The sequence below is a fragment of the Capricornis sumatraensis genome, chromosome 1 (genome assembly GCF_032405125.1).
Source record: "Capricornis sumatraensis isolate serow.1 chromosome 1, serow.2, whole genome shotgun sequence".
Lineage (NCBI taxonomy): Eukaryota > Metazoa > Chordata > Mammalia > Artiodactyla > Bovidae > Capricornis > Capricornis sumatraensis.
In genome coordinates, this window is record NC_091069.1 from 201,993,157 (window position 1) to 202,007,799 (window position 14,643).

General features: G+C 40.6%; 1 protein-coding gene across 2 annotated transcripts in view; it reads left to right on the forward strand.

Annotated features, from left to right (window-relative positions):
* Window positions 1-14,643, forward strand: part of PLD1 (phospholipase D1) — a 130,492-nt gene that overhangs the window by 64,311 nt on the left and 51,538 nt on the right. For both annotated transcript variants that reach the window (XM_068992503.1, XM_068992582.1), the window contains one exon: window positions 9,855-9,965. In XM_068992503.1, the coding sequence (XP_068848604.1) occupies window positions 9,855-9,965 (111 nt within the window). The remainder of the gene's footprint in view (window positions 1-9,854; window positions 9,966-14,643) is intronic.

Genomic DNA, 14,643 nt, shown 5'->3' on the forward strand with positions numbered 1-14,643 from the left:
AGAAAGAAAGTTTTCCTTCAAGAAACATCTACTGGTTGCCAGTAGATGTTTTCAGAACTGCCAAAATAACTTCAGTTGTGAAAACAGTGGGTATGGCCAGACAAGTGTGTCTTTTTGAAGACAGGAAAATCTGAGAGGACCAGACGCTGAGGAAAAGAAATTATACTGCTCCACTTCTCCTTTTCTCTAAAGTTCTGACCACAGCACTATTTCGCTTCACATTGCTCACTGGCTGTAAACATTATTCATCTTGTTCTAGACATTGTTGTCAAGTTATGAGAGTCTAGTGCTTAGAGGTTGAAAACAGTAGCCGAGTCCAATCCTTGGTTTTCCAGAGAATCCAGAAGATAGCAGGGAGTTAGGACTTGGCTGTGTAGGAGGCTACTTAATTTTTAAAGAATTTGTTGTCATATTTTCAAACCTTTCTCTCTCTCAGCTATCGTGTGGCAATAGACAAATGACTGTTTGAGAAATTTAATAAAATTCTTCCTTAGGTTTATTCTTTTTAACATTGATTTTAAAACATTTTTAAAACATTGATTTTAAAACATTGATTGAGTTTTTTTTTTAACATAGTTTGTAGTTCATAATGTAATTTAGAGACCACAAGCTTACTTAACTGAAAAGGAGTGATGTAATATAGCAAGGGGAAGGGGCAGATTCTATAGTCAGACTGTATTCAAGTTTCTGTTTCGCTACATATGAGCTGTAAACCTTGGGACAATTATTTCACCTCTCTGAATGCATTTCCTTCATCTTTAAAACAGACATCAGAATAGTACCTGTCTCATAGGGTTGTGGTGATAGTTAAAGAAATTAATCCATGCAAATCACCTAGAAGAATACCCTTGTTTGAATTATGTCAGTATTAGCTACAACCTTCAGGCATTTCCTAGTGTTCAAAAGTTTGCAGTGAAGAAGTTGACATTTATCTGGATGGGTGACAGGTTAGTTCTGGATACAAAAATCTTTATACTGTTTGTACCATATATGTTGAAATGGAGAAAAAGAACATTGGATACAATAAGGTAAAGAAATTCATGCTGCTCTTTCATCTGCAGCAGAGAACCTAGTTATTTGATTTTTTAACACAAAAATGTTGAGCCCATTCACCCTGAGGCACATACTACTGTTAATTCCAGCTATATGCACAGCTGTTGCAGACGACTGACACAGCCAGCCAAGGAGACTAGAGGTCCAGCAGGCAGAATGGAGACCTGCCCCCACCAGCATGAATTTCTGCTTCTAAAAAAAGTCACCCAGTCCTGAGATCTGACTTCAGCCACTTCCACTGACACTTAAATAATCTCAGTTGTTTCCCCTCAGTGCTGTGTGTTCCCAAAGCTTGCCAAGAGCGCTTGGACAAGACATAGCAGGAAAAAGGTATGGGGAGGCGGGTGGGAGGAAAGATGATTCTGAAACTGCCTATGCACAGAGTTTATAAAAGAACTTGTTTCCTCCCTAAAAAGAACAAAGTAGGTTCCTGAATGCTATCATTTCCATTTACGATAAATGACCAAGACAGAAGACATCTGACCTGTCTACTAAGATAAAAGAAAGCACTTGATGCCGAATTAGCATCAATGTGGAATCGATACATGAAATAGTACCTTTTATTAAATTGGGCAGCTTACAGTAGAAGAGTCATTTCTTAGACAGTCATTGCCAAGAAGTCCTTCGAAAGTGAGGGAAATAATCCACTGGAGACGTGTCTTCAATCTCTCTGTCTATTAAAAGAAAAGAAAAAATATATACAGGCAAATGTAAATAGCATTCCAATTATATGATTGGAAGAATTTGCTCTTCCACTTAGGGAAAATGTCCAAATGACACTCCAAAGGATGTCAGTGTAGGAATCAATGTTTCAAAGAACAGCAAAATGTTTTATACACTGATAGAACAAAGTGGAGACTAGGAAAGGGAAAAATAGCCACTTGGCATTTCTAAGGAGGTTTCTTAACCTGGAAGCTGTTTTCCATTTACAGACCAGGTCCTCATATGGTAAGACTTCTGTGCATGTCGCTGTGGATCTTGGCTGGCTGAAGCCACATGAGCGGGGAGTGTTTACCCTGTGCTCAGCATTGCACTGATTTGTGGATTATCTCATTTTATACTTACCAGTCTTGAAGTTGTGTTCTCTTTGACCCCTTATTTTTACATATGAGGAAACTTAAGGCTTTGAGAGGTTAAAATAACACAGTGAGTAATGGAAGGGATGAGACTGGATTTTTAGCAGTCTGACTCCAGAGCCTGAGACCATAGCTGCTCAGCAGAAAGACTGTCTCCAGTAAGCCCCAGGATGGTTGCAACCACCAAGGGCCCCAGCAAGGCAAAGCTGCATGGCATGCTTGCCTTTTGAGATCATCCTTTGTGGCTGCAGACCCAAATCCAGCCCCAGTTCTCCTTTTGCTTCATTCCGGCTTCCAAGAGCTCTCAACTATATGTTTTTTCCTAGGACTTCTCTCCCCTTAAGTCTTGTTCTTCAAAAAGTATATTCTCTTCCCTCCCTTCACCCTCAAGTTTAACTTCTCACTATTGCTTAAGCCAAAGGATCATACTATTGGAATAATGACATACTGTGATGTGTGTGTTGATGACACTTGACTTTAGGCGAATGGTTCTTAGAAGGAGGAGCTTGAAATTCCCTGTGATCCAGTGGCTAGGACTCCATACTTTCACTGCAGAGGGCCCAGTTTTGATGCCTGATCAGAGAACTAAGACCCCACAAGCTGCGCAGCATGGCCAAAAAAAAAAAAGGAAGAATTTGGTAGTGTGAGGCAGATTCTTGAACAAAGTCCATTTCTGCCGTTTCTTGCCTGCAGTGCTTCTCAACACAGACTGGAAGAATGAAGCTCAGTAATCTGACCACTTCTTTTCTCTCCCTGACCCATGCCACTTGTGAGCTGCAACATGGAGGCCAACTTCTGTATGAAAGACAAAAAAAAAAAATTACTTTTGATCTGTGATTGACTTGGGAGCTCAGAGAAATAAAAAGGAATTAAGATATGTACTGGATTTATAGGGAATAAAAGCATTACAGTAAGAGGACAGGAACTAGGGACAAATACAAAGAAAGTTTTCCTTCAAGAATAGATTTCTGCATTTTAGCCCACATATTCAGCTTGGGCCCACTACATGTAAGGGGATTAGAGCTTATGGATAAAGAGGTTATCCTTTAAGTCAAAAAATAGGACACCGTACAAAGGAAAATGACTGGTTCTAGTTACAATCTTGAGGCTAAAGCACAGAATTAGAAATATGTCCTTTAAAAAGGGCATACGTGTACTTTAAAATTGTGTATTCAAACTTGAGATTTGAAAAGCATGGGTTAGATATGGATCTCAGTATACTTGGGGCAGTAAGATAAGCCACATTTCTGTGCATGTGAGGGGGAGTTTGAAGTTTGTCTCAGTTACATTGGTTTGAAACAAAAATGTTAAGACAAGTTGGTCAGGTCAGTTAAGAAAATAAGTGAGTAAATCTTAAGTTTAAAATAAAAGTAAGTCAATCAAAATGCCTTTGGCTTTCTTGCTAGATATGTTTACAAATTTTCTAGATTATCAATCATTTAAAGCAGTTGAGTTGATTTGTACATCACCTTAGGGCCTCTGGTTCAGTGGTAAAAGAGAAATTCATATTTTTAATTATCTTATGATGATAAACAGATTTTAGCTAATCAAAATCATAATAAATGAGTAATAGTCTCAAGTAATTTTTTTCTGTATTATTTGAAGGATATGTTCAAGTTTAACCAAAAATGATGACTTTTTTAAGTTAAATGAGTTTTCATTTTGAGAAAATGATACAGATTTGGATTCAGACAATAAGATCAGTTCAGTTCAGTTCAGTTGCTCTGTCGTGTCCGACTTTTTGCGACCCCATGAATCGCAGCACGCCAGGCCTCCCTGTCCATCACCATCTCCCGAAGTTCACCCAGACTCACGTCCATCGAGTCCGTGATGCCATCCAGCCATCGCATCCTGGGTCGTCCCCTTCTCCTCCTGCCCCCAATCTCTGCAAGCATCAGAGTCTTTTCCAATGAGTCAATTCTTTTCATGAGGTGGCCAAAGTACTGGAGTTTCAGCTTTAGCATCATTCCTTCCAAAGAAATCCCAGGGCTGATCTCCTTCAGAATGGACTGGTTGGATCTCCTTGCAGTCCAAGGGACCCGCAAGAGTCTTTTCCAACACCACAGTTCAAAAGCATCAATTCTTCGGCGCTCAGCCTTCTTCACAGTCCAACTCTCACATCCATACATGTTGGAATGTGAAGTCAAGTGGGCCTTAGAAAGCATCACTACGAACAAAGCTAGTGGAGGTGATGGAATTCCAGTTGAGCTGTTTCAAATCCTGAAAGATGATGCTATGAAAGTGCTGCACTCAATATGCCAGCAAGTTTGGAAAACTCAGCCGTGGCCACAGGACTGGAAAAGGTCAGTTTTCATTCCAATCCCAAAGAAAGGCAATGCCAAAGAATGCTCAAACTACTGCACGATTGCACTCATCTCACAAGCTAGTAAAGTAATGCTCAAAATTCTCCAAGCCAGACTTCAGCAGTACGTGAACCGTGAACTCCCTGATGTTCAAGCTGGTTTTAGAAAAGGCATAGGAACCAGAGATCAAATTGCCAACATCTGCTGGATCATGGAAAAAGCAAGAGAGTTCCAGAAAAACATCTATTTCTGCTTTATTGACTATGCTAAAGCCTTTGACTGTGTGGATCACAATAAACTGTGGAAAATTCTGAAAGAGATGGGAATACCAGACCACCTAACCTGCCTCTTGAGGAATCTCTATGCAGGTCAGGAAGCAACAGTTAGAACTGGACATGGAACAACAGACTGGTTCCAAATAGGAAAAGGAGTACGTCAAGGCTGTATATTGTCACCGTGCTTATTTAACTTATATTCAGAGTACATCATGAGAAACGCTGGACTGGAAGAAACACAAGCTGGAATCAAGATTGCCAGGAGAAATATCAATAACCTCAGATATGCAGATGACACCACCCTTATGGCAGAAAGTGAAGAGGAGCTCAAAAGCCTCTTGATGAAAGTGAAAGAGGAGAGTGAAAAAGTTGGCTTAAAACTCAACATTCAGAAAACGAAGATCTTTTTTGACCAGAAGATGGCATCTGGTCCCATCACTTCATGGGAAATAGATGGGGAAACAGTAGAAACAGTGTCAGACAATAAGACAGATAATGCTAAACCTCCTTAGGGTATAGGTAACCATCTACCTTGTATGGGTTTATAGGCATCAGGGGTGGGCTTCCCTCTACTTTATTTATGCTCTCCCACAGGCTAATGACAAAATGGTCTTCCTTTGGCTTACAGGTGTACTTATTATAAACATTTAACTGCTTCTAGAAAGGAAAACATTTACCATTATCCTTCACAGGAAAGATGGCAGATATGTGACCTTCATGCTTTCCCTCCTGGCCGCACCATTAACCCAGATTTCTTCCCCCATGTGTCTAGTTCCAAGAATCCACTTTTCAACATAGCTGTCCAGGAAGCCACTTGGAATCAATTAGACTTGACCTTTGAGTTGACCCTTGCTCAACACTCCTGATATATATCTTATGTGAATAAGTTTATTAAATCGTTGAAGGGACAAAATTTGAAACTGAGAAAGTAAAGAAAGTATAAGGTGTATGGATATGAGGGCAAGACTAGGACATTACCACCAAGGGTAGTATATAAACTTTGCTCATAACATTTTAGGATGGTGTGTGTGTGTGTGTGTGTGTGTGTGTGTGTGTGTGTGTGTGTGTGTTAGTCACTCAGTCGTGTCTAAGTCTCTGTGAGCCCATGGACTGTAGCCTGCCAGGTTCTTCCATCCGTGGGATTTCTCAGGCAAGAATACTGCAATGGATTGTCATTCCTTTCTCCAGGGGATCTTCCCAACCCAGGGACTGAACCCCGTCTCCCGCATTGCAGGCAGATTCTTTACCATCTAAGCCACTAGGGAAGCCTTTAGAAAAGTAGATCTACCATGTATCAAATATCTACTGTGTGCTGTATAACAATGCTTTGTGTTTGTCATGCCATTTTTTTTCTTTACAGCAGCTCTGCATGGGAGTGTGTGGGTGGGCAGGTATGTGTGTATGAGAGAGAGAAAAACAGGGACAGACAGAGCAATCTCAAGTGTTTAAAGGAGGAAATCAAGCCTCCATGATATTAAAATGACTTGTTCAAGGTGAAAGAGCTAGTAAGTGCAGAGTGATAGGGCAGGTCTCAAGTGTTCCTACCTTTCCAGTATACTCTGCAGATTTACAAATTGCTGACAAAGTAATATAGAATTGTATCAGGACGTGTGGCCAGAGGATCTGCTCAAGATGACCTGCATTTTCAGAGCCATACACCTTAGCAACAAAATTCAACATAAATTTGAGTGAAAAAAGAATTGAAACCTCTATTTTTTTAACCTTTGTTATTTATGCTGATGAACAGTAATGCAGTTCCCTGAAGATTATGTGAATCAAGATACTTTCCCAGTGTGCATTATATTTATCTGTTTTCCTTGTAAGTTTCCTTCTGAGATATTTGACTATTCTTGCTAATAGTTAAATTTTCTAATTTCATTATACATACTTATCAGATAGCATTAAATAAAATGCTTTTTGGGGAGCTATATTATAATAAGTACTTCATAATGAATAAATAAATAACATTCTGAGCATGGCACAATCAGTTTTAGTATTAGGTTTGGATTTCAGTAGTATTAAAGCTCAACATTCAGAAAACGAAGATCATGGCGTCTGGTTTCATCACTTCATGGGAAATAGATGGGGAAACAGTGGAAACAGTGTCAGACTTTATTTTTTTGCACTCCAAAAGCACTGCAGATGGTGACTGCAGCCATGAAATTAAAAGACGCTTACTCCTTGGAAGAAAAGTTATGATCAACCTAGAGAGCATATTCAAAAGCAGAGACATTATTTTGCCAACAAAGGTCTGTCTAGTCAAGGCTATGGTTTTTCCAGTGGTCATGTATGGATGTGAGAGTTGGACTGTGAAGAAAGCTGAGCGCCGAAGAACTGATGCTTTTGAAGTGTGTTGTTGGAGAAGACTCTTGAGAGTCCCTTGGACTGCAAGGAGATCCAACCAGTCCATTCTGAAGGAGATCAGCCCTGGGTGTTCTTTGGAAGGAATGATGCTAAAGCTGAAACTCCAGTAATTTGGCCACCTCATGCGAAGAGCTGACTCATGGGAAAAGACTCTGATGCTGGGAGGGATTGGGGACAGGAGGAGAAAGGGACAACAGAGGATGAGATGGCTGGATGGCATCACGGACTCAATGGACGTGAGTCTGAGTGAACTCTGGGAGTTGGTGATGGACAGGGAGGCCTGGTGTGCTGCGATTCATGGGGTCGCAAAGAGTCGGACACGACTGAGCGACTGAACTGATCTGAACTGAGTCTTACATCAGTATGTGCAATTTTTAAAGTTATTGATTAAAGCAAAATTTTTACCAGACCTTTTATTTGTAACAGACATAAAACTGATTTTGTATTGGATCATTTTATAAATTTCTAATGCTGCTGCTGCTGCTAAGTTGCTTCAGTCGTGTCTGACTCTGTGCGACCACACAGATGGCAGCTCACCAGGCTCCCCCGTCGTTGGGATTCTCCAGGCAAGAGCACTGGAGTGGGTTGCCATTTCCTTCTCCAATGCCTGAAAGTGAGAAGTGAAAGTGAAGTCACTCAGTCGTGTCCGACTCTTAGTGACCCCGTGGACTGCAGCCTACCAGGCTCCTCCATCCATGGGATTTTCCAGGCAAGAGTACTGGAGTCGGGTGCCATTGCCTTCTCTAATAAGTATGGGCTATTCTTTTATTTTTAATTTCAGTTGACCTCAAGAGGAACAGTTTCAGTACTCATTTCAAATCAGAATTAGAGATTTAATAGTGATTTAATCAGGATTTAATAGTGATTCTTCTATGATAACATTCTATTGCGTAACGAAAGTCAAATAATAAGTATTTATTGAGCACCTACTATATGCCCAACAGTATACTGAAACACTGGTTAGAATGCTGGAAAAAATTACAACCAATGGATTCTTAGTGTTGAGAAAGCCTTCCATGTGGCCAGACTGTAGCATAGCTATCGTCAGAAGTATCTATGGAATGATCTGCTACAGCTCGAATGCATCCCCTAAGGCTCTCATTAATAACAACAAACACTTGTGTACTACTTACTAGGTGCTCAGCCTCCTTCTGTAAACTGCACACTAATTCTTTGAATCCTCTTATAAACTTGCAAAGTGGATACTCAGTTTTATAGAACAAATCTGAGGCACAGAGAGGTTAAGGAACTTGACCGAGATGAAAGCCACTAGGTGGTTGAGCTAAGCTTTGAACCCAGGCAGGCTCACTGTGCATTCATGTGTTTACCATATACTAGGTGTCTGAGCTGGAAGCTCTTATTGTGATCCAGGTGGGAGCAGGGAAGTGTCTAAAGAGAGGGAGGTGGTATGAGTGAGAAACTTGACAGTTGGAGTGGTACATCAAGGATCAGACAGTTAATTAAAATCAGAATCAAGGTTATGTGTCTAAATGAATCTATTTGTATTTTAGAATGTATTATTCTGAAAGTTGCCAACAAAGATCTGTATAGTCAAAGCTATGGTTTTTCCAGTAGTCATGTACAAATGTGAGAGTTGAACCATAAAGAAGGCTGAGTGCCAAAGAATCGATGCTTTTGAATTGTGGTGCTGGAGAAGACTCTTGAGACTCCCTTGAACAGCAAGGAGATCAAACCAGTCAATGCTAAAAGAAATCAACCCTTTAGGAATATTCATTGGAAGGTCTGGCTGCTGCTAAGTCACTTCAGTCATATCTGACTCTGTGCGACCCCATAGACAGCAGCCCACCAGGCTCCCTGTCCCTGGGATTCTCCAAGCAAGAACACTGGAGTGGGTTGCCATTTCCTTTTCCAATGCATGAAAGTGAAAAGTGAAAGTGAAGTCGCTCAGTCGTGTCCGAGTCTTCACAATCCCATGGACTGCAGCCTACCAGGCTTATCCATCCATGGGATTTTCCAGGCAAGAGTACTGGAGTGGGGTGCCATTGCCTTCTCCAGACTGATGCTGCAGCTGAAGCTAAAATACTTTGGCCCGCTGATGTGAAGAGCTGACTCATTGGAAAAGATTGGAAAACAAGCTGATGCTGGGGAAGACTGAGGATAGGAGGAGAAAGGGGTGACAGCGGATGAGATAGTTGGATGGCCTCACCAACTCAATGAACATGAGTTTGAGCAAAGTCCAGGAGATAGCGAAGGACAGGGAAGCCTGGTGTGCTGCAGTCCATGGGGTCACAAAGAGATGGACATGACTTAGCAAATGAACAACAGCGGTTCTGAACAGTATATATTTGAGGGAAAAGAGTAATTACATTATCAAGTCAGAGCTAGGGTGTCCATATCATATGATTCAAACCAGGACACTTTTGGGAGTAAAAGTGTTAATAATGCACCAGGATTCTGTTATAATTGTGGGGCCATCATGGAATGAAGAGTACAAATGGTCACCCTACTCACAGCCACTGAAAGAGGTGCTTCTGAAATGCTCTTTTTAGAAACCACAACCTCCTGATTTCCAGTCATAAATGAAAATAATCCTGGGTGAAGAGCATATATTGAGGACTGGATTTCCAGCTGGGCTTCTTTATTGTGGATTATATCTAAGGACCAGTTCCCTATCCACCTTCTCTCCCTCGTGCACACATGTCACACAAGCCACTGTAATCAATTAGCTGTTTGGAAGAAAAAAGGTGGACTTCATTATATTAATTCCTCTGGCATCATCTCTGTTGTCTTACATTTGCTCATTTCTGATTGCTGCCTTATAGTCACTCCGCTCTGCTGCTGATTGGTCTGCTGGTATCAAGTACCATGAAGAATCCATCCATGCTGCTTACGTCTATGTGATAGAGAACAGCAAGCACTATATCTATATAGAAGTAAGTCTTTTTGAAACACTTATTTATTTATTGGCTGAATTGGGGTTTGGTCGTGGCGTGTGGGACCTTGGTTGTATGATGTGGTATCTTCTTGTGGCACATGGACTCTCTAGTTGTGACACGCAAGCTCTGCAGTTGTGGCACACAGGCTCCAGAATGTCTGGGCTCGTAAATTGCAGCCCACAGGCTCACTTGCTCCACGGTAGTGGGACCGTAGTTGCCCGAGCGGGGATGGGACTTGCATCCCCTGCATTGCAAGGTGGACTCTTAGCTTCTGGACCACCAGGGAAATCCCTAGAAGTAAGTCTTGCTCCTTAAATTGGTATGACAATCTGCCTTCCTGTAACATCACACAAACAGTGCAGGGCCCCTACTCAGGACTTGCTCCATTAATGAGTGTGTGTTAAGATGTGAAGAGGTCACCTGAAATTTGACTTCCCTGGCATACCTGACATTCACTCTGCATTTTCATTAACCTGGGACTCTAATAGAAATTCCTCAAGTCCTTATTATCAGAATGTATCAATTTATAATGTTATTAGCCAGAAATATCCCACCATGGAGATGTAAGTTTTGATCTGGCTTGAGTTGGAGGGTGTAAAGATGAGGTGCGTGCTGCTTCAGGAGAGAACATGGAGGGGTAAGCTCTTAACTGGTTAACGTAGAGACCACTGGATGCCATGGTTCAGGGATGTTGGAGCAGGGAGAGGCCGGAAAAGGGAGAAGGAAGAATATTGAGGGCAGGTACCACCTTCTTCAATTCCATGTCAACTGCTATTCGTTATAAAGCTTTTTCAGATCCCAGAGTTTGTGTTTAGAGACTAGGAGAAGATCTGCAGGTACTAGTTCGGGAGCCTTAATCGTCTTCAAAGTAGATCTGAAGCCAGCTCCAAACACTTGGAATAACCTTTAAAAATAAAAAGTCATGACCATGGAAAAATAGCTCAGGGCACATCTATCCTCTTTATTTCAGTCTTTTCTTTCCCACTGAATTTTAAAACATATGTGGTGAGGGACTTCCCTGGCAGTCTAGTGGTTAAGACTTTGCTTTGCAATGCAGGAGTTGTGGATTCCATCCGTGGCTGGGGAGCTAAGATCTCACATGCCCTCATGGCCAGAGAACCAACACATAAAACAGAAGCAATATTGTAACAAATTCAATAAAGAGATGGGGTTGCTGGGGAAAAAATTCTAGCCCCATTTTCCTTCTCCTTGAGTCCGAGCCCTTCCCTTCCATGAAGTAACAGTTCATTAAAGGCAAGTGAGAAAGAATTGGAGCTTAATTTATTTCATAGGCCTAGAGAAGGAGAAGGCTGATTAAAAATATTAGCAGGCTACATTTAGTGTGGTATCCTGGATGGGATCATACAATAGAAAATGGACATTAATGGAAAAATTAGTAAAATCTGAATAAAGTCTAGAGTTTAATAAAACTAATACTGTTAGTATTACAGTTCTAACAATTGTTCAGTAATAATGCAAGATGCTAATAGCTGGTTCATCCATTGCCCTGCATCCTTTTGCTTTGTCTCTTTTTCGTAGATTAAATCCGCTTTTCTTTGTAACGTTACCATGGCAGTAAACAAGGTCAGTAATGCCATGTGGGTGCACGTGGCTCCAGACATAAACTTGGTTGAAATGCCTGTAGCCAAAGTAGGTGGTTGGCATGCACCCTCCTGTATCCAAAAAAGGAGAAGTTGAAGGACGTGAGTGTGTGTTACAGCTGCTGAGGAATGCTAAGCTTCTCTGTGATAGGAATTCAGAAGAACAAACATGGTTTGGTAGCCCTTGAGATTTTGATTGTTTGCTGCCCTAAAGGGGAAACATATTCTCAAATGAGTTTTTGAGCAAAGACTTCTAAGTTTGTCTTTTGGAAGCTGTTAACAGATTTATGCACTGAAGTTTAAAAGCTCATGCAATAGTGAAAATGATAATGTGGCCAAAGGATGATAACCCTATTTTGAGTTATTGTCTGTTTAACACTTTATCTTAAGATGATTAGCAGAGGTTACTCTGTGATAACTATACTTATAAATTACAGGTGTGTTAAAACAATTTGTATAGTAAATAGAATATGTGATATTCATAATACTTGTACCTAATTTTCAACAGTCCTTTATGCAGCAGCTAAATCTTTCATACCATTATAATAATAATCTTGTACCTGGTTTTTTTTAGTAACAGTTTTAAATAATGATGCATGAATTTATAAGCAGAAGTACTTAAAGCAAAAAAAAAATATTTCTCTTTCCAGCTTATTGATTGATTTATATAGTACAACATACTAGCAAGAGAGATTTATAACTACTTAAAAATAGAAGTTCAGGAATAGTAAGAGACCTAAACAAATGTGATAAGGCCAAAGCAGATAATAGGAAATAGTGGAGAAAATTAAACCAGGATTCTGCCATCTACCCTGTTCAGAAAGTAAACTTAGCATGAGACAGAATGTTTACCAGTACAGGATTTTTGATCCTAAGCATCTACACAGTATGTCTAGAAAACCTGATTTCCCTATTAAGTTCAGAATGTTCCTACCCTTCTAAGAACGTAATCTACAAGGAATTTGCATAATTACACAACTGTTTAGCTTTCTACTTGACTAAGATGATATGTTGCTGTTGTTCGGTCACTAAGTTGTGTTCGACTCTTTGTGACCCCATGGACTGCAGCGCACCAGGCTTCCCTGTCCTTCACTATCACCTGGAGTTCGCTCAGACTCATGTCCATTCAGTCAGTGATGCCATCCAACCGTTTCATCCTCTGTTTCCCCCTTCTCCTCCTGCCATCAATCTTTCCCAGCATTAGGGTCTTTTCCAATAAGTCTTTAAATCAGGTAGCCAAAGTATTGGAGCTTCACCTTCAGCATCAGACCTTCCAATGAATATGCAGGGTTGATTTCCTTTAGGATTGACTAGTTTGATCACCTTGCTGTTCAAGGGACTCTCAAGAGTCTTGTCCAGCACCCAGTTCGAAATCATCAATTCTTTGGTGTTCAGCCTCCTTTATGGTTCAACTCTCAAGTTTGTATGTGACTACTGGGAAAACCATAGCTTTGACTAGACAGACCTTTTTTGGAAAGGTGATATCTCTGCTTTTTAATACTCTCTCTAGGTTTCTCACAGCTTTTCTTCCAAGGAACAAATATCTTTTAATTTCATGGCTTCAGTCACCATCTGCAGTGATTTTGGAGCCCAAGAAAATAAAATCTGTCAGTGTTTCCACTTTTTCCCATCTATTTGCCATGAAGTGATGGGACTGAATGTCATGATCTCAGTTTTCTGAATGTTGAGTTTCAAGCCAGCTTTTTCACTCTTCTCTTTCACCCTCATCAAGAGGCTCTTAGTTCTTCTTTGCTTTCTGACATTAGAGTGGTATCATCTAGAGAATGGTGCAACAGAGGATGAGATGGTTGGATGGCATCAATGATTCAATGGAAATGAGTTTGAGCAAACACTAGGAGATGGTGAACGACAGGGAAACTTGACATGCTGCAGTCCCCATGTGGTTGCAAAGAGTTGGACAAGACTTAGTGACTGAAAGACAAAAACAACAACAAATTTGCATATCTGAGGTTGTTGCTGTTTCTCCCAATGATCTTGATTCCAGCTTGTGAGTCTTCCAGCTTAGCACTTTGAATGATGCACTCTGTAGACAAGTTAAATAAGCAGGGTGACAATATACAGCCTTGACCTACTCCTTTCCCAATTTTGAACCAGTCCATTGTTCCATGTCCAGTTCTAACTGTTGCTTTTTGACCTGCATACAGGTTTCTCAGGAGATAGGTAAGGTGGTCTGGTATACCCATCTCTTTCAGAATTTTTCAGTTTGTTGTGATCCACACAGTCAAAGGCTTTAGCATAATCAGTGAAGCCAAAGTAGGTATTTTCTGGAATTCCCTTGCTTTATCTATAATCCAGTGGATATTGGCAATTTCCTAGCTTGAAGGAGTTGAGCATTACCTTGCTAGCATGTGAAATGAGCCCAATTTTATGGTAGTTTGAACATTCTTTGGCATTGCCTTTCTTTGGGATTGGAATGAGAACTGACCTTTCAAAGTCCTGTGGCCGCTGTTGAGTTTTCCAAATTTTCTGGCTTCTTGAGCACTTCCACAGCATCATCTTTTAGGATTTGAAATAGCTCAGCTAGAATTCCATCACCTCTACCAGTTTTGTTCATAGTAATGTTTCCTAATGCCCACTTGACTTCATATTCCAGGATGTCTGGCTGTAGGTGTGACCACACCATCATGGTTATCTGGGTCATTAAGACCTTTTTTATTAGTTCTTCTGTGTATTCTTCCCAACTCTTTATAATTTCTTCTGCTTCTGTTAGGTCCTTGCTGTTTCTGTCATTTATTGTGCCCATCTTTGCCTGAAATGTTCCCTTGGTATCTCCAATTTTCTTGAAGAGATCTCTATTCTTTCCATTCTGTTATTTTCCTTTATTTCTTTGCATTGTTCATTTAAGAAGGCTTTCTTATCTCTCCTTGCTGTTCTCTGGAACTCTGCATTCAGTTGGATATATCTTTCCCTTTTTCCTTTTCCTTTCACTTCTCTTTTTTTCTCAGCTATTTGTAAGGCCTCCTCAGGCAACCATTTTGCCTGTTTGCATTTCTTTCTTTTGAGGATGGTTTTGGTCACCACCTCCTATATAGTGTTACAAACCTTCACCTATA